This window comes from Peromyscus maniculatus, chromosome 4 (assembly GCF_049852395.1).
Source record: "Peromyscus maniculatus bairdii isolate BWxNUB_F1_BW_parent chromosome 4, HU_Pman_BW_mat_3.1, whole genome shotgun sequence".
Taxonomy (NCBI): domain Eukaryota; kingdom Metazoa; phylum Chordata; class Mammalia; order Rodentia; family Cricetidae; genus Peromyscus; species Peromyscus maniculatus.
Genome location: NC_134855.1, coordinates 137,679,613 through 137,705,020, shown reverse-complemented (window position 1 = coordinate 137,705,020; position 25,408 = coordinate 137,679,613). Strand labels below are relative to the sequence as shown.

Genomic DNA, 25,408 nt, shown 5'->3' with positions numbered 1-25,408 from the left:
CCAGGCCTGGGAGCCTGGACTGTGTCCTCCCAGCCCGCCCTTCATTCACAGCTCTTCCATCTCCCCTCTGCAGGCCCAGTTCCCAGTGAAGAAACAGGGACCAAGGTCCGCTTCCCACTGTCCGATGACGTAGAGGAGGGATCCTGGACAGCCTCAGTGCTGGACCAGCAGGACAGTGTCCTCGCGCTGCAGCTCTGCACCCCAGCCAATGCTCCCATCGGCCAGTACCGCCTCAGCCTGGAGGCTTCTACTGGCTACCAAGGCTCCAGCTTCGTGCTGGGCCACTTCACCCTGCTCTTCAATGCCTGGTGCCCAGGTGAGCCATTTGCCATCTACGGGGGCTGGGGCGTGGCAGGAACCAACAGAGGAAGTGTGTGGAGCCATGGGCCAGCTCCACACAAAAATCCAGCCTCAAAATAAGAATTCTTTTGGCATTTCAGTTTATAGACAGGAGAGGTGACTCATTTGGTACCAAAGGATTCAATCCAGGTCTGGAGCCTGTGAGTTCCTACAGCACTAGGAACCAGGTGTCTGAGTCCATTTGGCTGCCATCACAGAATCCCATAGACTGGTTGGTTATAAACATGGCTGACAATTCTGGGGATTGAGAGGCACAAGATCAAGACTGTGGGTCACATCCAATGAGGGCCTTCTTATTGTTACTCAATATGATGAAAAGCATCACGTGGTGAGAGAGGGAGAGAGGGCTAAACTCTTCCATAGTCACCCCAACCTCGAGGTAAGTAACCCAGTCCTCTGTTAGAGACAAGAGTCTATCCATCAGGCCCTCCTCCTAACATCATCACCTTGGGATTAAATCACAATGTAAGAACCTTGGGGACACAAGGTGGTGTGTGGTCCACGAGTCCCCATTAGGGGAGAGGTCCCCAGCTTATGGCCGGTGTTCACGAGGCCCTGGTTTAAACTCATCCAGGTTGGCATGAGGATGAGCGAGGCACAGCAGGGTTCGAGTCTGGCTGTAACTACCTCCTCTCACAGCTGCTGGGGGAGACGCCAGTGTCCTCGCTGCTCAGACAGGAAACTGATACTCAGAGAAATGAAGTGGCTCCTGGAAGCGCCTTCTGTCAGCTAGGGGACCGTGGCAAAGGAGGAAGTGAGAGAGGAGAGCTGGGAAAAGCCCAGGTCAGCCTGAGTATCAGGAGGAGGCCAGGCTGGGGTGCACCTCCCCAGCCTCAGTTTCCCCACCTCACTTGTTTCCTTCTTGCTCTGACACAGTGAGGCCGTCCAGCCTGGGAATTCAGTGGCCTTCCAGGCTAGCCCCCGTGCCTGACCTCTCTGCTATTAGGCGACCCCTTTCTCTGGACCGTTACTTGTTTTCTTTTCTTCTCTATTTTGGGAAGTTTTATGACATACTTGATAGGGAGGCTTTTAAAATTCTTCTGTTGTGTCTACTTTGGCTTTTCTAATTCTAACAGAGGCCGGAACAACCTTTTTATTTTCTATTTTCTATTTTATTTATGTATTTATTTATGTATTTATTTATTTATTATTTTGAGACAAGGTCTCATGCAATTCAGTTTAGCCTCCACCTCACTGTGTAGCTGAGGATGACCTTGAACTTATGATCCTCCTGCTTCCACACCCAGTTAAAAATACCCGCCCCCCCCATTTTGGGGGGCTGGAGAGATGACTAAGTGGTTAAAAACACTGGCTACTTGTCCAAAGGATCGGGTCCCAGCACCCACACAGTGGATAACAACCATCTGTAACTCCGGTTCCAGGAGATCTGATTCTCTCTTCTGACTTCCTTGGTGGTGCACACACATATATAGCATCAAAACACCCATATACACACACACACATACACACACACACTCACACACACACACACTCACACATACACACTCACACACACACATTCAACATGCACACATGTTCTCTCTTTCTCTCTCTCTCTCTCTCTCTCTCTCTCTCTCTCTCACACACACACACACACACACACACACACACACACACACACACACACTAACTGGACACTACCCTGGGGACTCTGTTGTCTGCTGACTTAGGTTAATTTTAGCTCTGTCCATATGCACCTGGAGAGATTGCTATTTCCAAGATGGCCTCTATCAAACAGGCCTGGTGTTGCAGGCCTATAATTCTCATACTTGAAGGCTGAGGCAGGAGGATTGTGAGTTCAAGGCCAGACTGGGCAACTTGATAAGACCCTGTCTCAAAATGGAAAGAGGAGGCTGGGGACGTAGCTCAGTGGTTGCGTGCTGCTTAGCACGCTTGAAGACCAGGGTCCAATCGGCTAAAATCTGGTTTCTCCTGCAGTTGTCTTCAGATCTGTACTCAGTACTCTGAACACAGCTGCCCAGTCTTTCCAAGAGTCCAATGCCTTGGACCTTGCCAACAGGAACTGCATCTGCCCAGTGCCCTGTTAATGGCCCTGAGGTCATCCCCAGCCTGTGGGGTGTCTCGCAGAGCACACAATGCAGTGATTTTTTTGGAGCAGAGGTCACTTTGCTGAGACAAACTACAGTTTGTTTGGGTGGAGGAAGAACCCTTGCCAGCCCACAGGGTTTTAGAGCTCAGGGTAGGGAGAGGGCAGCTCCTGGGGATGTCCCCCTTCCTCTGGCTCCACCTCGCCCTGCCCTGAGGGTTGGAGTGGGTCCCCACCAAGCAGGACAATGAGTGACTAAGGTGACCCACATAGCAGGGCTTGGCAGAGGCAGGAAGTTGGGCTTGGGTGGGGACAGCTATGGGGGGAAGGATTTCGAGGATGGATGGGAAAGGGCTGGTTCTGCCTGGAAATGGATGCCCCCGGCCTGTATCTAAGGCCGCAGGATAATGCCAGCATGCGTATGGCTTCATGTCCCCGGTGCATTCAACTTTACCGGAAATCAGAGCCATGATCCTAATGTGCTAACCACACTCCATGTGGCAACCCTGAATTTTCCTTTCTCTTTTACTCTCTTCCTTCCCTCTGCCAGAGCTCAGTCGTGTAAAGCTAATCCCCCTGCCCCAGCTCCGGAGCCAGAGAGCAGTGTGCCCAGGGTGCCCATCACACGCACCTTCCTCCCTGGGATACAGGGGTGCTGGGCACTCCGCAGGCCTCTCTGGGGGTCTACCCTTGCCTCAATGTAGCCCCTGGGGCCCTTTCTCTGGCAGGTTCAGCAGGGCCAGGAGTTTACCATTCTTTTAGACACCATGGAGATATTTTAATTTCTTTAAAGCGGGGTGGGGGTGCTGGGTTTGCACCTCAGCTGGTAAGGTATTAGCCTAACATACATGAAGCCCTAGGTTTAATACTTCACACCACAAAAACTAGGCAAGGTAACACACACTTGTGATCCCGGCACTCAAGAGATAGAGACAGGAGGGTCAGAAATACACGGTCACCTTTAGCTACATAGGGAGTCTGAAGTCAGCCTGGGACCCTGCCTTTAAAAATGGTTATTGTTGTTGTTGTTGATTTTTGTTTGTTTGGTTTTTTTTTTTTTTTTTTTTTTTTTTTTTTTTTTTTTTGGTTTTTCGAGACAGGGTTTCTCTGTGTAGCTTTGCGCCTTTCCTGGAACTCACTTGGTAGCCCAGGCTGGCCTCGAACTCACAGAGATCCGCCTGGCTCTGCCTCTCGAGTGCTGGGATTAAAGGCGTGCACCACCACCGCCCGGCTTGGTTTGGTTTTTTGAGACAAGGTTTTTCTGTGTAGTTTTGGTGCCTGTCCTGGATCTCACTCTGTAGAGCAGGCTGGCCTCAAACTCACAGAGATCCACCTGGCTTTGCCTCCCAATTGCTGCGATTAAAGGCGTGCTCCACCACTGTCCAGCTTGTTGTTGTTGTTTTAAGTAAATTGTTTCATTGTGTGATATTAAGACATCAAGAAAAATTGAATTTTCTTTGTGGTGGAGAGGAGGAATTCATAGAGAATAGACACCCAGGCTGGAGGCCCTGGGTTTCTCCTCCTAGCCTCAGTTTCCCTGTCTATGAAGCCAGCCTGGTCACTAAGTCTCAGGCTCGTTGGCCCTGTTTCCTCTTCGATAGTCACAGGGAACCCTGTAACCCAAACCTTCCCTGGGCCAAGCTTTGACACATGTCCTCGGCTGATGCTGGCATCTTCCAGCCTCCTCAAGCATGTCTCAGGGAGCATCCCTGACCCCAAAGCTGGCCAAGCTCTGCTTCCCTGAGACTGTGGTGGCTCTCTCTTGGTGTCTTTCTGGCTCTGGTACCTTCTCCCCAGGGAGTCCTGCACCTTCCTAGGCTGGCTTGGGATTCGGTTCCCAGCACCCCACATCTGCCACACTTTTCACTTTTAGGCAACACCAGGAGGTGCTGAGGTGGGCGCAGAGGCCCAGGTCACATTGAAAATGAGCATCAGAGCAGGGCGGTGGTGGCGCACACCTTTAATCCCAGCACTCGGGAGGCAGAGGCAGGCGGATGTGAGTTCAAGGCCAGCCTGGTCTACAGAGCGACTTCCAGGATAGCCATAGCTACACAGAGAAACCCTGTCTGGAAAACCAAACAACAACAACAAGAGCATCAGGACCAAGGACTTCCTAGTCCAGCCTCCCCATCACTTATTTGGATGTTAGCTCTCTCAACTGTGAAGCATTTCTAAGCCTCGGTTTTCCTTTCTGTCTTTAACATAGGGAGAGTAAATGGAATCATGTGTGTTCTGCTTTCATTGCGGCTCTGGGCATGCTGGGAAGTGGATGTATGGCAGCCTCATCTCCAAATGATTAGTTTTTCTAATTGAGAGAGGCTTAGACTAGGAAGTTAGCTCCCAGCTGCGCTGTTACAGGGCTCCTGACTTGCCAGCTCAAGCTGAGACCCCCTGTTTCTGTCCACAGCGGACGATGTGTACCTAGACTCAGAGGAGGAGCGACGGGAATACGTCCTTACCCAGCAGGGCTTCATCTACCAGGGCTCCGCCAAGTTCATCAAGAGTGTGCCTTGGAACTTTGGACAGGTAGGACAGTGGCTGTCCCTCACAGTGACCACAGGCCAGCCTGTGTCTGGGGAGCCTGAGATTTCAAGATGGGAGGGGATTACAGAGTCACCCATTCAATCCTGTTGGAAATGCAGGGTGCCCATGTAGCTGCAGGCCCAGAGAGGTCTAAGGCTTGCCTAAGGTCACACAGCAGAGTCAGCACCCCTGGGCTCAGGATGAGGAAAGGATTAAGAGAGTCTCTGGAGCAGTGAAGCCAGCTGGGGTTCTCAGAAGAGGGGGCAGTGAAAGCCCCTTGACACAGGATGATACTCATCAGATATTCAGTGTGTGCTCAGCTGTGTCAGGAAGTGGGCGAGGACCTCGTTGGGACAATAATTCCTAATGAGAGTCTCTCAGAGATACCTAAAAGTGCAAGTGGCCAAGCCATACCCCTAGCTTTTGATAGGCAGATCTGGGTAGGGCTGGAGTGTATCTTCTCAAGGCATTCCCAGGGATGCTGACATTGCTGTCCAGAGGACATGTGTTTGTGTCAGTCACTGCTCAGTAACAAACAAGCCTACTGCACAAGTGGCTGAAAGTAATAACCATTATCAGGTCACGGCTCCTTACAAATCGAGACCAGTCACGGCAAGGCTGTGGAGGCCGGATTCAGACAACTGGCTGCTATCTGTCCGGTTGTTTCCGGTTCCCAGCCAGGGCTGGTTCTGCAAACCCCAGGTCTCATTTCCTTCATTACCCAGCCTCCCAGAAAACCCCTTGATTCTGTCAAGAAAACTTAGAAAGCAGAACCGTGGCACCCGGCTGCTGGTGCACTGGGGGTCTCCAAGGGTGGAGCTCATCTTATAGCCTCTGGATCAGAGTCTGATGTTCAGACCCTCCTTGGGTGGAGGGAGGGAAGTCCTCCCATATGCCTCAGGGTCACGCTGACCACAGCTTCCTCCCAAGGGATCATAGCAACAAAGATCCCTACCCAGCACAGGCAGCCTGGCTGTGGGAGTAAGTAAGCCGCATCTCCATGACGCATAAACCTCACCCACAAATCAGTCTGGGCTCCCAGGGCTTTGCATTCTCTTCTGAGAAACAGGGTCACGTCCCTGCTCTTCAAGGTTCTTCTTTGCAGAAACTTAACAGGGAGGAAGCCTCATTGTCCATGGTGGTCTGGGAGGGCTTCTAGAAGTAGGAAGCATTTGAGCAGGGCTTTGAAGAGCACGTAAGAGTTTGCCACACAAGAGGCTAGCTCCACAGGGAGAACTCAGAGGTGGGAAGACTTATGTCCTGTCTGAGAAGGACGTTGTGGGTAAAGGAACCCACAAGAGGTGAGATGGGGAAAGTCCTGGTTGTCGGTCCCTCTGAGCATCAGGCTGATGGCAGCAGAGCCACAGCAAGCCCCAGAGTGCTGTTCTGTGTCATGGAACAAGACTTGATCCAGAACAGCACAAGATGAAGGAGCGAAGGCGGGAAGGGGAATCCTTGAGGGCTGACCCCCCTTCAGACCTGTGTCCCCCAGATGTCACACCGTTCCCTCCTTGGTCTTCAACAGTTGGCATTCTGGGGATGCCTAGAACCAGCTAGACTCCCATCTGCTAGCGAGATGGAGGGTGGCTTCCGCAGTTGTGGGGGTGTAGGATAGCTTCCTGGAGAGGCTGGCATCCTAGCTTCCTGTTCGATTGTTTGCTTGGACACAGTTTGAAGATGGGATCCTGGACACCTGTCTGATGCTCTTGGATGTGAACCCCAAGTTCCTGAAGGACCGTGCCCGGGACTGCTCACGCCGCAGCAGTCCTATCTATGTGGGCCGAGTGGTGAGCGGCATGGTGAGTTGGGGGGCGGGGGGTGCTCTGTGTTGGAGAAGATGAGGACTTGGGGCAGAGAGAAGTCTCAGCAAAAGAAATTTAGAAAACTTTACACAAACAAGGTTCCCAATGCAATTCATTCAGCCATTCACCCAGCAAATATTGACCAACAGCCACTAATGTCCGGGGCATTAGGGTAGAGCTGGGTCTAAACTGTGTGTGGTCCCAAATCCCATAATACTCTATTGGGTGGGTGAGAGGAGACAGACACTAATGGAGACATGAGGAGTGAGTGCACAGGCATACATCAAGATGCACGTGCTGGGGGGGGGGTACAGGGTGTGTGAGCAGCTGAGCACAGGGTCCCACCACAGGGAGGGGCTGGGGGGCCTCCCTCAGCCGTGGTCCCCAGAGCTGACTGGGAGGAAAAGATACAGAGCCTGTGACGACGGCCTGCGGAGAGGCTGGAGTCGAGTGAGCAGGGGGAGTGGGTGGGTTCGGAAAGAGCTGGTAGATAGGGCCAGAGCGCCCAAGGCCTTATGGGTTGGATTCTATTCTGCAAACAGTGGATGTTTGAGAGTTATGCGGGGTCAGTGTGGGTGTTTGGGAAACACAACATGCCACTTGCGAGCGACTCTGGATTCACAGGGCGGGTTCAGGCTCTGAATCAAGTTCCTGGCCATGGCTTTGCTAGGCCTCCTCTCTGTTTCCTGAGCCCTTGGCTGCACCCCCAGCTCCCCCTGTCACCCCGTCTGTTGCCCTGTGGCCACACTGCATCTGCAATCCTCCATCCTAGGGTGGCCGGACTCTGATCCCTTGCTGTGTGCCTACTCCCTCCCGACCTACCCTCCACCTGGGCCCAGGCTTTGCCTCCCATGATGCTCTGTTGATTGCAGGTCAACTGCAACGATGATCAGGGTGTACTTCTGGGCCGATGGGACAACAATTATGGGGATGGTGTCAGCCCCATGGCCTGGATTGGCAGCGTGGACATCCTGCGGCGCTGGAAGGAACATGGCTGCCAGCAAGTGAAGTACGGGCAGTGCTGGGTGTTTGCCGCTGTGGCCTGCACAGGTAAGCTGCGCCTGGGTAGCCCGGGACCAGTCTCAGCCTCCAGTAGCCTGTGGGGACTCAGGGAGACCTGATTTCAGTACTGTTTCTGCTGTTAAGATACCGTGTGGAGGGCTGAGTTACCATCCATAACCATGCAACAGCTGAGCCATGGAAGGCTAGTCTCACAACCAAAAATATAAGAAGACACTGTGTTGCCTGGAGAATATGGCATCTCGCCATCCCTTTCCTGCCTCTCCTCTTCCCATGGATTCCATACCCTGACCCTTTTCTCTAGGGCCTAAGACACCTCCCCTCCAAGGGTCCTCCTGAAGTCTCCTGGAGATCCCATACCCCAGCCTCCCACCTAGCTGCCTTTGTCTCTGGCCGTGGCCACCTTCCAGGCTAGTATGTTAAGAGACATAGAAACCCTCAGTCAAGTCCACAGCTCAGAGACCCAGGGGGTAATGCTTAGCCTAACTTTCCAGTCTCTAGATGGACTTGGGCCAGAGAATCAGTGTCCCCAAGCCTCAGTTTCCCCACTTGAGAAATAGAGGCAACAGTGATAAACTGATCACAGGGAGTCCCAAGGCCTGGGACAGTGCCACTCAGCATAGTCTCAAGCCAAGAATGGCTTGGGTTGGGGTCCCAGGCCATCAAGGGTCCCAGGTCATCTTGGTGGCTCCCTGGGTATTTTATCAGTGCCCGGCCCTCAGCAGCACCAACCACACTGACGTTTGTCTTGGAGGACATGTGACACACTGGCTGTCCCACAGTACCTCCCGGTGCTGCTGGGCATGGGGCAGAAGAGACCGTCACACCCACGCCTTCTCTGAATCACCACATCCTAGCAAGCTGCTATTATAAGCTCCTCTTCCCCACTGGGAACTGGAAGCTCAGAGAGGAAGTGACTTGCCCAAGGTCACACAGTTAGCTCAGGGCACAGTCTAGCCCTGAACCAGGTATGTGTGGCTCTGGGGAAGCCCCAAGTCCTTAGACTGTGGTGATGAGTTCCCTCGGGACACGTCCTGAGGACAGGAAGGATGCTGACTCCATGAGAGCAAACAGGTGACCCCGAGTCACACTGCATGTGGAACAAGGCCTAGGGTTCACATCAGCTTCAGCTGAGACTGCAGGAATCAGGCAAGAGGTAGCAGGTTATTGCCGTTCCCTCCCCCTCCAAACACCTCTGTGTCTCCTGGCCAGAAGCCAGGGCCATCTGGGAAGCTCTTTCTCCGGCCAATGTAGGGCAAAGGGCACAGCCCACTCTCCCCCTCCCCCTTCAAAGATTCAAAGTCAATCAAAACGAAAAGTGAAACACAAGTCTCATGGCTGGTGCTCACTGTGAACTTTTGTCTGGCTTTATCTTTTAGACATTTATGTTCCCAGCCCGGGAATCTTTCCCTTTTATAGTAAGGGCTGAGTGTGTCTCAGAGTTACTCTGCCTGCCTAGTGGGCCAAGGCCCTCACAAAGAAAAAAAAGAGTTGGGGCTGTAGCTCAGCTGGTAGAACGCTTACCTAACGTATCCGAGGCCCTGGTTCGAAACCCACCACCACATAAATGGGTGTTAATAGCGAATGCCTGCAATCCCAGAACACAGGAGACGGAGGCAGGAGGATAAAGAATGGAAATTCAAAGTTCAAGAGTTCAAGGTCATCCTTGACTACATAGCTAGGCCAACCAAGGTTACAGGAGACCCTGTCTCCAAAAAAAAAAAAAAAAAAAATTACAGTGGGGCGGGGCATTCATGATTATTGCCCTCCCCTTTGTATAGAGCCTGCAGAGATGAGCTTAGCCTACCCAGAGCACTTAGCACCTTGCTCCACCCCCTGCTGTTCCTGGCCAGTTCTGACCTCCCTCATCATCTGCCCTTTGCTCCCAGGGCTTTCAGGCTAGAGGGGTACTAGAGGTCAGTGTGGCTGGGGTGAAGTGTGCAAGGAGATGTTCAGGAATCAGGGCCACAGCAGGGATCTGGCTTTGATGTCCATGCTGTGGGGAGCCACTGAAGATTTTACTTGTGTTTTAGAGCAATAAGAGAGAAACATAGTGGGCATGGGGTGACCAGCCAGGTGGGCATCATGGCCGGGCAAGAATACCTGGTGGATAATCTCACGGCCTGATCAGTGGGCCCATCGTCCCCTGGGGTGCCGATGGGCCTATGGAGGCCTGGGCTGGGCGGGACAGCTTTGCCCAGGGCCTGAGCAGCAATGTGCACCATTCTTCATCTCCCCACCTTCCAACCTCCAGTGCTGCGGTGCCTTGGCATCCCTACCCGAGTGGTGACCAACTACAACTCAGCCCACGACCAGAACAGCAACCTGCTCATCGAGTACTTCCGTAACGAGTTCGGGGAGCTGGAGAGCGGCAAGAGCGAGATGATCTGGTGAGGGGCCTGCGGGGAGGCCGGGAGGGGAACCCCGCAAAGCCTCCTGGGACAGGCCGCAGCTGAACTGGACTTCAGTTGCTGAGCAGGAATGGGCAAGGGGACTGGGCTGGAGAAAGCTGGGTGGAGGCCGAGAGGCAGGAAGCCCACCATAGGCAGCCCTGGAAGGGACGGCAGGAAGGACTGGAGGGGGTGGGGGGTGGGAATGTGAGTTGGGATCCTGGCTGGCCTCCAGGACTACTCTCAGCTTCAGAGTGGGAGAGGACTGAGCCATCCCCATAGACCAGGGCTGGAGCAGGGAGCTGCGGCTGGGGTCCTCAAGGGGGTGGAGAGGGGCCTGGACCAGGCAGGGACGAAGGGTAGGAAAGGAGCTAGAGTCAAGGAAGGAGAGGTTAGCCAGTGAGACCTGGAGGTGATGAAAGGGCCCCAGAGATTGTGGACGATCAGAGGACAAGGGGTCCCCACTAAGGAACTTGCTATTGAGACAGATCGAGGGGAGCCCAGAGAGGTGGGTTCAGGGCTTCTGGTCTCCCATAGGCCATGGTGAGGGTCTGTAGGAAGTGAGAGGAATGCTGTCTTCTGCCTCTGTCCCCAACTAGGAACTTCCACTGCTGGGTGGAGTCCTGGATGACCAGACCGGACCTAGAACCAGGCTACGAGGGGTGGCAGGCCATTGACCCCACACCGCAGGAGAAGAGCGAAGGTGAGGAGAGACAGCGTTCCCTAGGGAGCTGGGATGGGGGAGCCGCAGTGTGGGGGGACTGAGAGACCAACCCGAGGCAGCAATGGTGTGGCAGTACTTCATCTGGGTTCGTAGTGTGCTTCTCTACCATTTAGAAATGAGGAGCACTCCTTGTCCAGGAGGAAACTGGAAGCAAGCACAAAGGAAAGGAAACATCTTCACCCTCTCCTGAAATAGCATCGTCAGTTGCTTTCAGCAATTCCAGATGTGATATCTGTATGTGTGAGAGAGACAGACAGACAGCACCAAGGCAAGGTCTGACAAAGCACATGGACATCCCCTCAGAATATTTTTTTAAATACACAGAATCCAAGGGATACAAAGAACCTCAAAGTTCTAGAAAGTTCTAGAAAAACCCCTTTATAGCATAGTAACACGGAGCAAGTTCCAGTGCCGGGGCCGGTGTGTGACGGCTCCTGCTATCTGGGACAGCTGCAAGGGGATGAGGAACGTCTCTGGTTCTTTTTGGTGGCAGTGCCCCTGTGCTTTGTCACTTGATTTTGTCATTAGAGGATAAGCTGCCAACGCTCAGTAAGTTAAAGATGTCATTTTTCTGCTTCTAAAGTCACTGGACCCTTAGGCTCTGCTGGAAGCTGGGCAGGGGCTATGGAGCTTGTGCCAGTTAGGTCGCCTCTTTGTAGCCTTGTCCGTATCCCAGGGTGACATTCCCGTGATTTCAGTTTTCATTTGCTACGACAATGTCCCATCCCAGGACATGCCAGGACATCCCCACCCGTCTCCAGCCCCTAACACTGTAGGTGTGGACAGTGTCGGGCAATTTTACCTTTGTAAACCCAGATCTCACGTTCCGCATCCCCGAGGCCAAGCTGTCACAGGTGTTGATTTCCACTCAACGTGCTCAGGTGGCGGAGGCAAGGCCTGGCCTCCTGATGTTCTTAAGATGCCCTGGGGTACATTTCTGTTTGACTTATCAAAGACTGTGGAGCCTTATACAGAGAACTTGACCTCTGTGGTGCATGGACCATCATTAGGCGGGTGCAGATAAAACTCCAGAGCAAAATGCAGCTTGGAGAAGTGGCTGACTTGCCCAAAGTCACACAGCTAACAGATGTTGAATGCCAGCATCTAGTTCTGGAGTCTGTATCCTGAATCCTTATCTCACGTGCCTTCTGGGAATGGCTTCCCTGGTCAATGAGTTGTCTGTTCCCTAGAGCTTCTGCTCCACACAGGACAATCAGAGAGAGGTCTGGTGTCACCCTTTGTGTAGCTATGCCCATCCCTCCCTCTTATCCCAAACAGGGACATACTGCTGTGGCCCAGTCTCAGTGCGGGCCATCAAGGAGGGTGACCTGAGCACCAAGTACGATGCCCCCTTTGTGTTCGCCGAGGTCAACGCTGACGTGGTGGACTGGATCCGGCAGGAAGATGGGTCTCTGCACAAATCCATCAACCACTCCTTGATCGTGGGGCAGAAGATCAGCACTAAGAGCGTGGGCCGTGACGAGCGGGAGGACATCACCCACACCTACAAGTACCCAGAAGGTAGATGCCCACATCCGCAGGGCCTTTAACCTAGTCTTGCAGATCAGCAGCTGGCTTTACCAGCCTGTCAGCCTTGTGTGTGCATGTGTGTTACATTTGGCAGCCTATGTGTGTCAGTGACCCATGTGTCATAGTCTGTCTTAAGAAACTCCTCAAGAACAGGTGTAGACATTCCAAGTATAGTCGTAAGGGGCGAATTGTCTAGAAAAATCATTCAACAAAAAGATTTCGTCTGAGCTGGACACAGAGGTACATGCCTGTAATCTCAACTGCTTGGGAAGCTAAGACAGGAGAATAATGAGTTCGAGACTAACACAGTGAGGTCCTTTATCTTTTTTTATAAATGATTTTTTATTTTTATTTCATATGCATTGCTGTTTTGCCTACATGCATGTCTGCATGGGGGCCCCAGCTCCCCTGGAACAGAAGTTACAGACAGTTGTGAGCTGGCCATGTGGGTGCTGGGAATTGAACCCAGGTCCTCTTGAAGAGCAGTGAGTGCTCTTAACCACTGAGCCATCTCTCCAACCCTGAGGTCCTTTATCTTTAAAAAAAAAAAGGAATTTGGTTTGGAGAAAGAAAGAGAGACAGAATGTGGTGTATGTGTGCATCCATGTGGACATATGTATATGCACATGTACATACATGTATACATTTGGAGGCCAGAGATGATGTTAGTCTCCTCCTCTATTGCTCTCCCTTTTTTTAAAATATGTATTTTATTTTTTATTCATGTGAATTTTTGTGTGTGTGTCCCCAGGGAGTCCAGAAGAGAGTGCTGAAGCCTCTCCAGCTGGAGTTATAGACAGTTGTAGGTTCACTGATGTGGGTGCTGGGAACTGAACTAAGGTCTCCTGGCAGAACAGGACGTGCTCTTAGCCTCTGAGCATCTTTCCAGCCTCACCTTATTATTTGAGTCAGTCTCTCACTGAACCCAGAGCTCACCAGTTGGCTAAACTGGCTGGCTAGTGAACAATGGGGAGCCTCCTATCTCTAGCTCCCCAGCACTGGGGTTACTGACATGTGCTACCATGCCTGGCTCTTACATGGTGCTAGGGATCTGAAGTGGGTCCGCAGCAGGCACGGACTGACCCATGCCCCCATCCTTGTCCCCCTGGTTTGTAAGCCTCACCTTTTCATTGACTTGACTCTCAATAAAACCGGAGAGCACAGGTGCTGAGTAGGAGAGACATAGATCTCAGGAGGAAAACTGATCATGTCCGTGTTGTGTGTTATTTTGTTAATGGGGTGTGTCAGGGCAGGGTCTTTAGCTATACACAGACCCCTTCCCCACAATTCTGTGCTAGGAGGAGGAAGTTGTATCTTACTCTTCACAACTGAACTCCTATACTACCCTCAGGATCCAGCCTTAACAACCCCTCCCCCGAGAAAGCTTTTCCTACCTCTCCTTCCTCCGTTATTTTCCATTTTTAAAAGATTTATTTATGTGTATGGTCGTCTGCATATATGTACATGTACCATATGCATGTCTGGTGCCCATGGAGGCCAGAAGAGGGGGTCGGATTCCACGAAACTGGAGTTACCAACGGTTTGAGGCACCGTGTGGGTGCTGGCACTTTGCAGGTTCTGGGAACCAAACCATGGTTCTTTGTAAGAGTAGCAGGTACTCTTAGTCGCTGAGCTATCCTGTCAGCCCCACATCTGCTTTTCTGTCAGCGCATCAGCCCTGAGCTTTTTGAAAGCCAGAGAAAGCATGTTTTCTTGTTTTCTCCTTTCCAGTTAGAGCATGTCCAGATAGCACTAATCCTCAGGCAGCCTTGGACTCAGTGGGGGCCAGGCCAAAGCAAGGATTGCGATATTTCAGTCACCTCTGTAAGTGTCATGGAGGCTGGCACACAGCGAGACTTGGGAAACTTCTGTCAGACTGAATGGAATGGTGGATGCGCCCAGTCAGCCTTGCCAAGCCTTTTCCTTACTGATTCTCCATCGGTGAGAGAAAGATGCTGCCCTCTGGGTGGGATTGAACCTGCTACTATCTGGTTTCCAGGAATGCTCCTCATGGCCTCTCTGGACTGCAGGCTCTCCTGGCATGGACACACTGTAACACTGGTCTGTGTCTAGTCAAAGACCCTGCCCTGACACACCCCATTAATAACATAACAACAACACGGACATGATCAGTTTTCCTCCTGAGTCCGTGGCTCTTCTACTCAGCAGCTGTGCGCACCAGATTTACTGAGAGTCAAGTCAATGAAAAAGTGAGGCTTGCAAGCCAGGGGGACAAGGATGGGACTGCTCGGAGTCACCAGGACTCTGGAAAGCCAGCTTGCCCCATCCCAACCCTCTCCCACGGATCCTTGCCACAGGTAAAATCAGAGTCCTCTTCCCTATTGTACAGGGTCGCCCGAGGAGAGGGAAGCCTTTACCAGGGCCAACCACCTGAACAAACTGGCCGAGAAGGAGGAGACGGGGGTGGCCATGCGGATCCGCGTGGGCGAGAGCATGAGCATGGGCAGCGACTTTGACGTGTTCGCCCACATCGGCAATGACACCTCCGAGAGCCGCGACTGTCGTCTCCTGCTCTGCGCCCGCACTGTCAGCTACAACGGTGTGCTGGGGCCCGAGTGTGGCTCTGAGAACCTCAGCCTGACCCTGGATCCCTTCTCTGGTAAGGCTGTGCCTGCCCAGAGCATCCAGTACCTCACACGTGCATCTCACCTCCCAGACCCTTGCCTGGCATCACCAGGGCCAAGCCCCCTGCTAAGCTCTTTCTTGGTACCATGGTGTTTAAGTGTGTGTGTGTGTGTGTGTGTGTGTGTGTGTGTGTGTGTGTGTGTGTGTGTGTCCAGAAGGCACCATAAGTATCATCCCTCAGGTACCATCCACCTTTTTTTTTGTATGACAGGCTCTCTCACTGGCCAGCTAGTCCCAGAGGTCTGCTTGTCCCCTCCTCCATTGCGATTACAAGCCTGTCTTTTTTTTTTTTTTTCCACTTGTGTTCATTCCAGGGTTGGAACTCAGGTTCTCATGCTCACAAAGCAAGCAATTTATTGACTGAGTGGTCTCCCCAGCCTCCCACCATGCTTAATTCTTATAGCGCAAAGAGAAGTGGGAGCCGGCATGATGGAACACACCTGTAATCCCAGTTCTCTGGAGGCTGAGGCAGGGAGATTGAGAGTCTGAGGCTAGCCTGGCCTACATAGTGAGACCTTGCCTCAAAAAAAAAAAGTATGTGTATGGGGGGTGGTGTAGATTCTTACATTGCACCCATTTTCTAGATGAGGAGACAGAGGCACAGAGCAGTCAAGCCAGGGGTTTGAGCCTGCCTTGTTTCATGGCATCTTCCCACGACCCTGCTGGCCTTCCCAGATCCTGTGCTCCTCTGTCACAAGCTAAGTCCCTTCCTGGTGTTCTCCTAAAATTGTTCTGGGCCCTGAGGTCACACAGTGAGCTAGCACAGTGCCAGGACACAGTCCAGCTCCACAGCCCAGCCATCACGGGCCAGTGTGGATTTCATGGACCGTTGTACTGTCAGCACTAGGTAAAGGACAGCCACGTGACCTGCCTAGAGAAGGGGCCGCCCAAGCTGTTGCTCCCCTGCTCCCACTCCTGCATGCAGACAGAGTACTCCAGGCCCTTCACCCGCACTGTCCTAGCCCAGCTCTCCTGGGCAGACAGGCCTGTGTTTGGGGCCAGCTCTTGACTCTTCTCTCCCGGGCCTGGAAAATCCCCTTAGCCCCAGGCTGGGGTCCCAGTACTGAACTGTTGAAAGATGCATTCTGAAGCCAGCTGGACTCACGTGGCATTTGCCTCTGCCGCCTTCACGGTGCACAATGCACAGACTGGCAAGGTGACCATGCCCGTCACGTGAGGCAGCAGCACACTCACCTGATGGACAACTTTGGGGACTCAGAGCTGATGTGGAGTCACCGTGGCCAGGACCCGGTGCCATGCTTCCGCTTCAGTGTGAGACCCAGCTCACCACTGTGGTGACACGAGGCAGTATCTGCTCTGCTCAGGGTCTCTCTGCCACCTTGATGGCATGGGAAGAACACACGTGATACCACTAGGTCTGGATCCCAGGAGTGAGGGGCACCTTGTCGCCATGGCTACTCCGGGTAGCCTGGATACCCGTATTCTAGTTGACACCACCTGCTGCTGTTGCCCTGGACATTTCTCTTTCCCATGCAGGCCACAGGCCCCCATTTGGACAAAGGCCAGTCCATCTTGTAAGGCCCTCCAGCCGATACCACTCACTTGAGCCTTTTATGAGCTACCCTGAGGGAGGCAGTGACGAACCTGGGCCAAGCCCTAAATTCCAGGTGCCTTACTCCCAACTGTGGAGTCACGTCTGCCCCACAGACAGCATCAGATCGCCTGCATCGTGCTGCTGCAGGAGCTCCAGCCAGGCCCGCAGTTCAGCTGAGGGTGTCCTGCCTGCCAGGAATCCATGCGGGACAGCACAGGGGACAGGGAGATCAGGGCAGGGGCTCGGTGTGCTGGGCTCTGGCTGGAAGGCACAGCTAGTCCAACACGGCCTGTTGGGGCCTCCAAATCCAGGGAGCACCTGAGGCTGCCTGTTCTGCCTCTTTGGCAGCGTTGCTGACACTTACTGCTCTCTGATGATACGATCTGGGGACTTCCATGTGCTAATGGACAGGAAGCCAGGCCCAGGACAGCTGAATGGAGTCCAGTTGTCCGCGCCTGGCTGCAGCCCAGCTGCTCTCCCCTCCCTCCACCCTGCCCTCTCTCTCCTCCCTCAGCCACCAGTAGGTCAGGAAAGCAGTCAGGGGTCAGTGACCATCCCATGGGACCTTCTAGAACAGGGCATAATGTCCGAGGGAGGACTGAGGCTGACCACACTCAGTTTCTCCTCCCAGCCAGCTTTTGGCCCAAGGACAAGGTCTGGTTACTGATCTGTGAACATCGGCTCTCCAGGACCTGCCCTGGCCTGGCTGGCCTTCTGGCAAAGCCAACCGTTACAGCCACATCCTCTTAGTGTCCAGTGTTTCCTCTTTCTGTTTTGCCCCCAGGGTGGGGCTGTTCATTCCAGGTTTTTGTCCTCATGGGCCCAGGGCTTTGCTCCCCATCATGTCTTCAGGCTGGAGTAGGTCTCTTTGGGGATAATGCAGCAGGAGAAGGCCACCCGCTGGCTGCCTAGCCTTCTAAAGCCTGTGCCGCCTGCTGCTTGGGCCAACAATGAGCAGGCCACTGCCCCTCAGCCTCGTCGGTCCTCCAGCTGACCTGAACAGCAGTCCCTGTGGGAGCTGAGCGGTGCTAGTTTGCCTTTGGCTCCCCAGCCCTTGCTAGTTGTCCCCTCATTATCCATTAGCCCTGGCCCCTGTGACATGAATGTCCTGCCAGAGGGCAGCAAGCAAGACTTTGTTGGTTTATATTTATAATTATTGTGCTGTTAGTTTGCTCTAAATAATGATGAAAATCTTCTCTTAGCAAAAGATGGTGGTGGTGATGATGGTGGTGATGATGGTGATGGTGGTGGTGGTGGTGGTGATGATGATGGTGATGGTGGTGGTGGTGATGATGATGATGGTGGTGATGATGATGATGGTGATGGTGGTGGTGGTGGTGATGATGATGGTAATAACGATGATGATAAGGTTAAAAATATAAAACAGGTTATAGAAAAATACCATGCAAACTATGAAGCCCATACTGGTGTGTGACAATCATTCCAGTCAGGATATGTAAATGCTGGTGTAGCAAGGGGAGGGGGCGCCTCTGCTGTCAGAGTGCTAGCTCCTCCCTGCAGGACCATGATGGTTGGCTGGGTGCCAGGAAGCCCAGAGACCTCCCTGGGCTCCTTTCTCCAAATGTTCCTGCATCCTACTGACCCCTGCTGTCCTTAGGCCTCCATTTTCTTGTCAGAAAAAAATGAGATCAAGCCCACCCTCAGCCCCTCAGCTGTGTGCCATTGCTCTGCAATCATCTCGGTCAGAGCTCTGCCCTGCATATGCTGACTGACCCAGGAACGGAGGGAACAGACAGGGTGGTCGTCTGCCTGGGCTCACACAGCCAGTTGGGGAGCGCTCCCTGGCAGAGGCATGTCTTCATCTGTAAAATGGGTCAGGGCCGTGGGCCCAGTGGGGAGGGAGTTCACCCTCAGAGGACAGGTGATGCTAGGGATCTGATTCAGATGCCTGGGTGGCATGTTCAGCTGGGTGGCGGTGTATGACAATACATTTTACTTGCCCAAGCCTTGGTTTCCTTGCCTGTAAGTACAGCCACGCTTGGGTTGTCAAGACAGTGAAATGGGAGGCACTGGGTTAGGCGTGGTGCCTGGTGGTCAGCGGCTGCCCTCTTCCCCACAGCAGCCAGCTGCCTCACTGCCCCATCCAGGAAACCCTTCCGAGCCTCCTAAGCACCCATACTGCCCACATAGTATGAATAGGTCCTAGAAGGTGGAGACTTGCGGGGTCATCAGCCTGAAGGAACAGAGGCAAACTGGAAACGCAGCTCAGTGAGAGAGTGCTTGCTTGGTGTGCGGGAGGCTCTAGCTTCTATCCAGGGGTGGTGGTGTGGGTCTGTCACCTCCGCAGTTGGTTGGACCCAGCCCTCACAACTCACACGTCACTCCGCCCTCCTTCTCCCTCATCACAGAGAATAGCATCCCCCTTCGCATCCTCTACGAGAAGTACAGTGAGTGCCTGACGGAGTCAAACCTCATCAAGGTGCGGGGGCTCCTTGTTGAGCCAGCCTCCAACAGCTACCTGCTGGCCGAGAGAGACCTCTACCTGGAGAATCCTGACATCAAGATCCGGGTAAGGAGCAGACGAGGCTCCAGGAAAGCCCAGGGCTGGGGAGAAGGCAGCCTGTACCCACGCACACACCTACTGCAGCCTGGAGTCTTTCTGTGCCTCAGGATCCCCGTGGAAGGAAAGTGTCACAGAGCTAAGAGACTGCAGGACTCAAGCCTCTGGGAAGGGCTCCTAGAGCCTGGGGGTCGGGAGATTGTCAGGATCTAGGACCCGGGTATCCTTAAAAGACCAGTGCACCCACCTTGGTGATACTGCGGGGGCCAGGGAAGGGTGGCGAGCAGGGTGGCCCAGGCTTGTGCCTGGGTGACTCTGAAGATGCCAATTCACCTCTGAGCCCCAGTTCACTCCTCTGTGGGACTAGGTCAATGCTGGCACTTGGGGATGCTGTGAGAATTGACGTATGGCCACAGGAAGCAGCTAGGGCGTGCCCTTCACGTTTGGAGAGTTGGTGAAAGCCGACTGTGCCATCATGGTCATCTCCCCCCAGCCCTCTTCTGAGGTGCCCCTGAGCCCCAGATGCAGTTGCTCTAGAGTGCCTTGTAGTCACGGGCCTGGGTCAGCTAAGTGCTGCACGCCTTAGCTCACCTGTCCTGAAGAACTGGCAGCTTTCATAGGGCTCAGAGAGGGTCCCAATCTCCCCAATCTCACACAGCAGAGAAGGGCAGGGTCAATAAGCTCCAGTCCTGACCTGTCAGCTTCAGACCCCAGAACGAAGGAGACCCTTCATACACCCCCAGGGTCATGGGGAGCCTCAGTAAAGCTCCGTGAAAGAGACCTGGGCCATAGCCATCACCTGCATTTTGCAAACAGGAAACAGGCACCAAGATTTGTTCTGGGCGTGTCAGAACTGGGAGCAGCTTCATTTAGCAAACATTGGGACAAATTCTTAGGCATCCAGCCTGGCTCCCTGCCCTAGCCTTCATCTGCTCCCCTTCCAGGTCCTGGGGGAGCCCAAGCAGAACCGCAAGCTGGTGGCTGAGGTGTCCCTGAGAAACCCGCTCTCTGAACCCCTGTACGACTGCATGTTCACTGTGGAGGGGGCTGGCCTGACCAAGGAGCAGAAGTCTGTGGAAGTGTAAGTGCTGGGAACCCAGGTCTCAGGGAGGAGAAGGCTGGAGCCAGGAGACAAGGCCCTTGAACCTAACCCAGCCTGTAGCCCACTCCACTCACTCCTGCTCACCTGCATCCCCCCACCAAACCCCAAGCCAGAGTGCTGACAGGTACCCCCCTTTCAACTCTCACAGTGTGCTAACTGCAGCCATTCCCACACCAGCACACACCTGGCCAGAGTGAGACCCCTCAGTCACCGTGTGCTGCCTCCACGGAGTCCTCACGGAACTCGGATGCATGGGTGTGCCCTCGTCCATTCCTATCTACACACGCACGTGTAGGAACACATGCTGTTTTTCTTTTCCAGTGCCATGTAACTCACACAATCGAAACAAATCAAGTGCATGCATAAGCCACACGATGCCTTGTGTCTCCTGTAGCCACTGAGCATGTCCATGTTACCCCTACCCCACCACCTACTGCCAGCACACATGGGCACATCTACGCACCACATATGACTGCCCATCCACAAGCCATGTTCTTGCTCACACCTCTACATACTTGGGCACACACGAACATGTACACTTCCTGTCTCATACATACCCAGATTTGTGTACACACTCAAATGCGCGCGCACACACACACACACACACACACACACACACACACACACACACACACCACTCTAGGAGGCCCAGCTCTGCAGAGACCACCAGTGGGACCCACCATTAATACCGGCACTAGTCTTCTTTCGCTGAGGCCCTGGTCTAAGTCTTTGCGTGTCTTCACTGATGCCCCACGGCAGCCAGGCCTGACTCCTCACCCTCTTTCTTTCTTCAGCTCAGACCCCGTGCCAGCAGGGGAAGTGGTCAAAGCACGAGTCGACCTGTTCCCGACCGAAGTTGGCCTCCACAAGCTGGTGGTTAACTTCCAGTGTGACAAGCTGAAGTCTGTGAAGGGTTACCGGAACGTCATCATTGGCCCAGCCTAAAGGACCCCTTCACCCAGCTCCCCGTCACCCAGCTGCCAACCCTCAACTCAACCTGGTCTTTATCCCGAGATAATGAGCAACTTCACCCCTTCAGGCTGACAGGTCTCCCTGGGGGGCTCTTTGGAAGGAACTGTACTTCCGGTCCATCCTGCTCCTCTGGTCCAGTTCCCCATCTGTCTGTCCCCTTAGCTGTGAGGAGTGTTCTGTGCCAACACAGTGGGAACCCTGGCCTTGGCAGACCAGGGGAGGGAGAGAGCCATTGCCAGCACCCTGTATTGTTTGAACTGTCTCTAGAACCTCAGAGCAAGCACAGAGGGATGGTAAACCCACTGGCTCAATGAAGGAACCCAGCTGCCCTGGCCATCGGTCTCCCACCCACCTCCCCGCTGAAAGGGAATTACTATGTGCTAGGCACCTCAAGTTCTCACAGGGCCACCAGCCTGCTTAGTGTCCATGAGAAACTGCAGGGTGGAAACTGAGGCTGCCCATGCTGTGCTGTGCCAGTAGGCTGCCATCATTTGCAGGGCCAGTGGGTGAGCCTGGAAACAGAACCTGTGCCATCTGGCTTGGGCTCTAGTCCTCCATCTGTGACATCAGCCCTGACCTGAGAGAGTCAGTGAAGCCATATGGGACCAATCTGGAAGGACACCGTTGGGGTGAGGGGTTAAGGAAAGGACAGGGAGGCTAGAGAGCTGGCAGTCAGAGCCTAGGTCTGAGCTCCAAGGAGGGCCACACTTCGCCCTCCTCTTCTGGGCTTGATGTTCCTTCACCAGAGCAATGATTGACAAGTCCACCTCCAGAGCCTCTCGGCCCTATGCTTCTGAAGCCTGCCACCCAGGCCCACGGCACTCTGCAAAGGAGACAGCAACACCAGGCCATCCTGCTTCTCACCTACGCCCGGGTCCCTCAGATGCAGTTCCAGGACTACCCGTAAGCTGCCTGCACAGTGCTTAGACTAGACTTCACAGGAGGAACCCTAACTGTCCACGCCGGTCACTTCCCACCAGGGCCACGCCCCCACCAGCCCTTCTTCCTCAGCAAGCACCCCCAGGCACATCACTTGTCTACAAAAAAAAAAAAAGCGTGGGAGCCTATGGGTCACTATCCCCAACTACCTCTCCATGGCTGGGCCCTCAAGCTGGAAGACCTCAGAAGTGGAGGGGTCCTCTGGGTGATGCGGCCAGAGGCTCTGAGACCCCCTGAAATCTCAGAGAAGAGCTTGGGAAGAATCACAACGATGCCTTTAACACGTTTCGCTTTACACAGAGAATTGCACCATGAGCCGTGTCTCTGCCCCATTTCCACACAGCTCCGCTTCCGGTTGCTTTGTGCAAGCTCCGGGTTCCAAGCAGGCAGTGGGCATGCTTCTGAAACACGTGTGAGCACTGAAATAAAGGTCTATTTTTCACATTCAAACAAGGCCTGCCCTTATCCTTTGGGGGCTTCTGAGGGAGGTGGGCGGAGAGGTTCACTCACACCTGTGCCCACTCCCGGCCTCCTCGCCCAAGCCTTAACCCGGCCTTACACTTTCCTGGCACTCAAGGCTCTACCCACAAACCCCTCCCACTAGCAGAGCCAGGAACTTCCGGTGTCCCCCAGGGTCCTTCCTTCCTTCTTATTCACCTCTGAAGTTTTGCATGCTGTTCCCTGTGCCTGGAATACTCTTCCTTGTCTTTCCTCATCTACTTGGCTTAGCATGAAGGTCACCTTTGGTTGTGTGTTGGGGTAACAAACCATGATGTGGTGGTGCCCATCTATAATCCCAGTTCTAGGGATAAAATCCCAGTCCATTGGCTAAACAGTTTAGTCTCGTTGGTGAGTTCTAGGCCGGTTAGAGGCTATCTCAAAAACAAGATGAACAGTGCCTGAGAAATGACACCCGAGGATTGGCATTTGGTACACACAGACATGCGTGCTCGCACACAACACACAGACACACACATGCATGCACACCTACACAAGCATGCACACACACAAAATGCAAAAGTGCCAAGTCCCTGTGACCCCTGGATGCTGCAGTCCTGGGCTGGTTAGGATGGCTTGGGTGTTGATTCAGTAAGTGCGCTCAAGACAGAAACAGGGCCAGCGATATGGCTCAACAGGTTAAGGTCCCCACCACCAATCCCGATGACTGTACCCACGTGGTGGGAGGGGGGAACTGACTCCCGAAAGCTGCCTTCTGATCTCCACATGCGGATGCATACACACAAATAAATCAATGCCATAAGTAAATAAATGTAGCTGTCTTTTCCCTTGGAGAAGGCATTGAAGGCCTCACTGTGGAGGGATTACCACAGAGGCAGGCTGGTCTGGCTAATCCTCCTTCATGTTGCCTGCCAGCAGATCCTTACCAGAGACCAGCTGGCAAAAGGCTCTGGGAAACTCCCCTGGAAAGCAGAGGTGGTCAAGCAAGGGAGAAAGATGGGCTGGATGGAACCTTCTGTCTTGACTCTTCCCGTAAGCCCCACATGGAGGACTCTCACTGGGCTACGGAAACCCGGCCCCAAGGAGGCCACCTCTCCGAGGCCTTCCTAGGCTGTGTCAGATGCTTCTGCCTCTGCGCATCTTAGGCAGATGTTTATGCAGGTGGCAGGGTTGTGAACAGCCACTTCTGCACCTGCCTGTGTGCTGGGTGCTCTGGGGCAGGGACAGACTCACAGCATGAGGCTTCCGGAGAAGTCAAGGCCGTGAGCTCTGGCTCCCTGCCTGACTGCTGACCCCTGACACACGGAGGAGCCAAGCTGTACATAGCTCAACTGACTTGGGCCCCCTCTCTTGCTCCCCCAGCGGCCCCCCCCCCATAAACACTTCTACTTATTGCTTGTTCCTTGTGATCCGAAAGTACAGACACAGTCGGGACCATGGCTCAGCTTGCCACACAAGCGTGAGGGCTTGAGTTTGGAGCCTTAGTGCACACATAGAAGCTGGGTGCATATCACCCAAGTTCACAACCCCAGCACTGGAGGATGAAGCTAAGCATGCAAGACAAGTGGGTCTTGGGGTCAGCCAGTCTAGCTAAATTGGTGATCTCTGGGCTCAATGAGAGACCCTGTCTCAAAAAATTAGCTGGTGAGCCATTGAGGAAGAAACCTGACATTGACCTCTGGCCCCCATGTACAAGTACACACACACACACACACACACACACACACACACACACACACACACCAGGTCCATTGCTTGTTTCATTAGAAGCCTAGAGAAATAGAGCTCTTTGTACAGGACAGACACGTGTTGGCTCCTGCTGTGGGTCTTCCACGGCAAGGCAGAATGTCTCAAATGTGTGTATGTGGCACACTCCCAAATCTCCCTCTGGGATGTTAGAAACCCTGGAGGTTGTGCCATTTCACCTATTCATAGATACAGAAATGGAGGGACAGAGAGGTTAAGCAATTTGCCCCAAGTCACACAGCTGGTAGGTTGCAAAACTGAGCCTTAGTCTACACAAGCAGCTATGCCCAGCACAGAGCATGGCACGAAGGCCTGTTCCTCCCAGCATTCTCCCTGCTCACCAGGGCCCAGGACTCCTGGGATGGAGGCCTGCATAATGCCTGGCAGCCCTCCGGGAGGGGGGTGGGTCGGGTCCGTCCTCCCACCCCAGGGGCCCCTTTCCTTTCCAAGCTGCACTTGTTTGCCTAGGATGTCTGCCAGCTCACCCCTCAGCCTCCAGCCAAGCCTGGAATGACAGACCGCTGATAGAGTCCAAGAGAGGGGGTGGGGTGGGGCCAAGCCTGTGCCTCCTCCAAGCACATTTACCTTGGGGCTGGTGCAACAGGGAAACCCAGTCAACAAAGCCAGCGGTTGGAGGACGTGTGACCGGGACAAAGAAAAGATTTGTCCAGAAAGCCAACAGACCAAAGAAGATGGCGGTGTCTCCAGACATGACCACCGTGCCTGGGTTGCAGGCACGCACAGACAGGGCTGTGTGGGCACATCGGCTGGGGGTGGGGTCGGCCCTTCTCCTAAGCTGTCCTTATCAGCAAGCCACTGGGTACTCTGGGTTCCGCAGGTCTAAAGAAAAGTTACTGATTAGGGAAGTGTGTGGCTGGAGACTTTTTGGTTCCTCTCCTGACAAAGGTTCATTCTACAGTTAATTATTAGGCTCCAAAAGGTATGTTTTCTCTGGAAGACAAGGGAAAAGCCATTTTGGAAGCCACCGGGGGATGAAAAGACAAGTTATATACACCGCTATTATTGACAGCCAGGCCGGGGTGGGGGGATGTTATTTGGGGGTCTCCCCTGC

The 25,408-nt window shown here is 53.6% G+C and overlaps 1 protein-coding gene across 1 annotated transcript in view; it reads left to right on the top strand.

Annotated features, from left to right (window-relative positions):
- Positions 1–22,584, top strand: part of Tgm2 (transglutaminase 2) — a 30,423-nt gene extending 7,839 nt beyond the window's left edge. Inside the window, exons 3-13 of the mRNA XM_006971062.4 lie at positions 74–316; positions 4,815–4,933; positions 6,601–6,729; positions 7,605–7,782; positions 10,007–10,142; positions 10,742–10,845; positions 12,145–12,387; positions 14,747–15,016; positions 18,967–19,127; positions 20,063–20,199; positions 21,015–22,584. Of these exons, the coding sequence (XP_006971124.3) occupies positions 74–316; positions 4,815–4,933; positions 6,601–6,729; positions 7,605–7,782; positions 10,007–10,142; positions 10,742–10,845; positions 12,145–12,387; positions 14,747–15,016; positions 18,967–19,127; positions 20,063–20,199; positions 21,015–21,165 (1,871 nt within the window). The 3' untranslated portion in view covers positions 21,166–22,584. The remainder of the gene's footprint in view (positions 1–73; positions 317–4,814; positions 4,934–6,600; positions 6,730–7,604; positions 7,783–10,006; positions 10,143–10,741; positions 10,846–12,144; positions 12,388–14,746; positions 15,017–18,966; positions 19,128–20,062; positions 20,200–21,014) is intronic.
- The last annotated feature ends 2,824 nt before the right edge of the window (positions 22,585–25,408 follow it).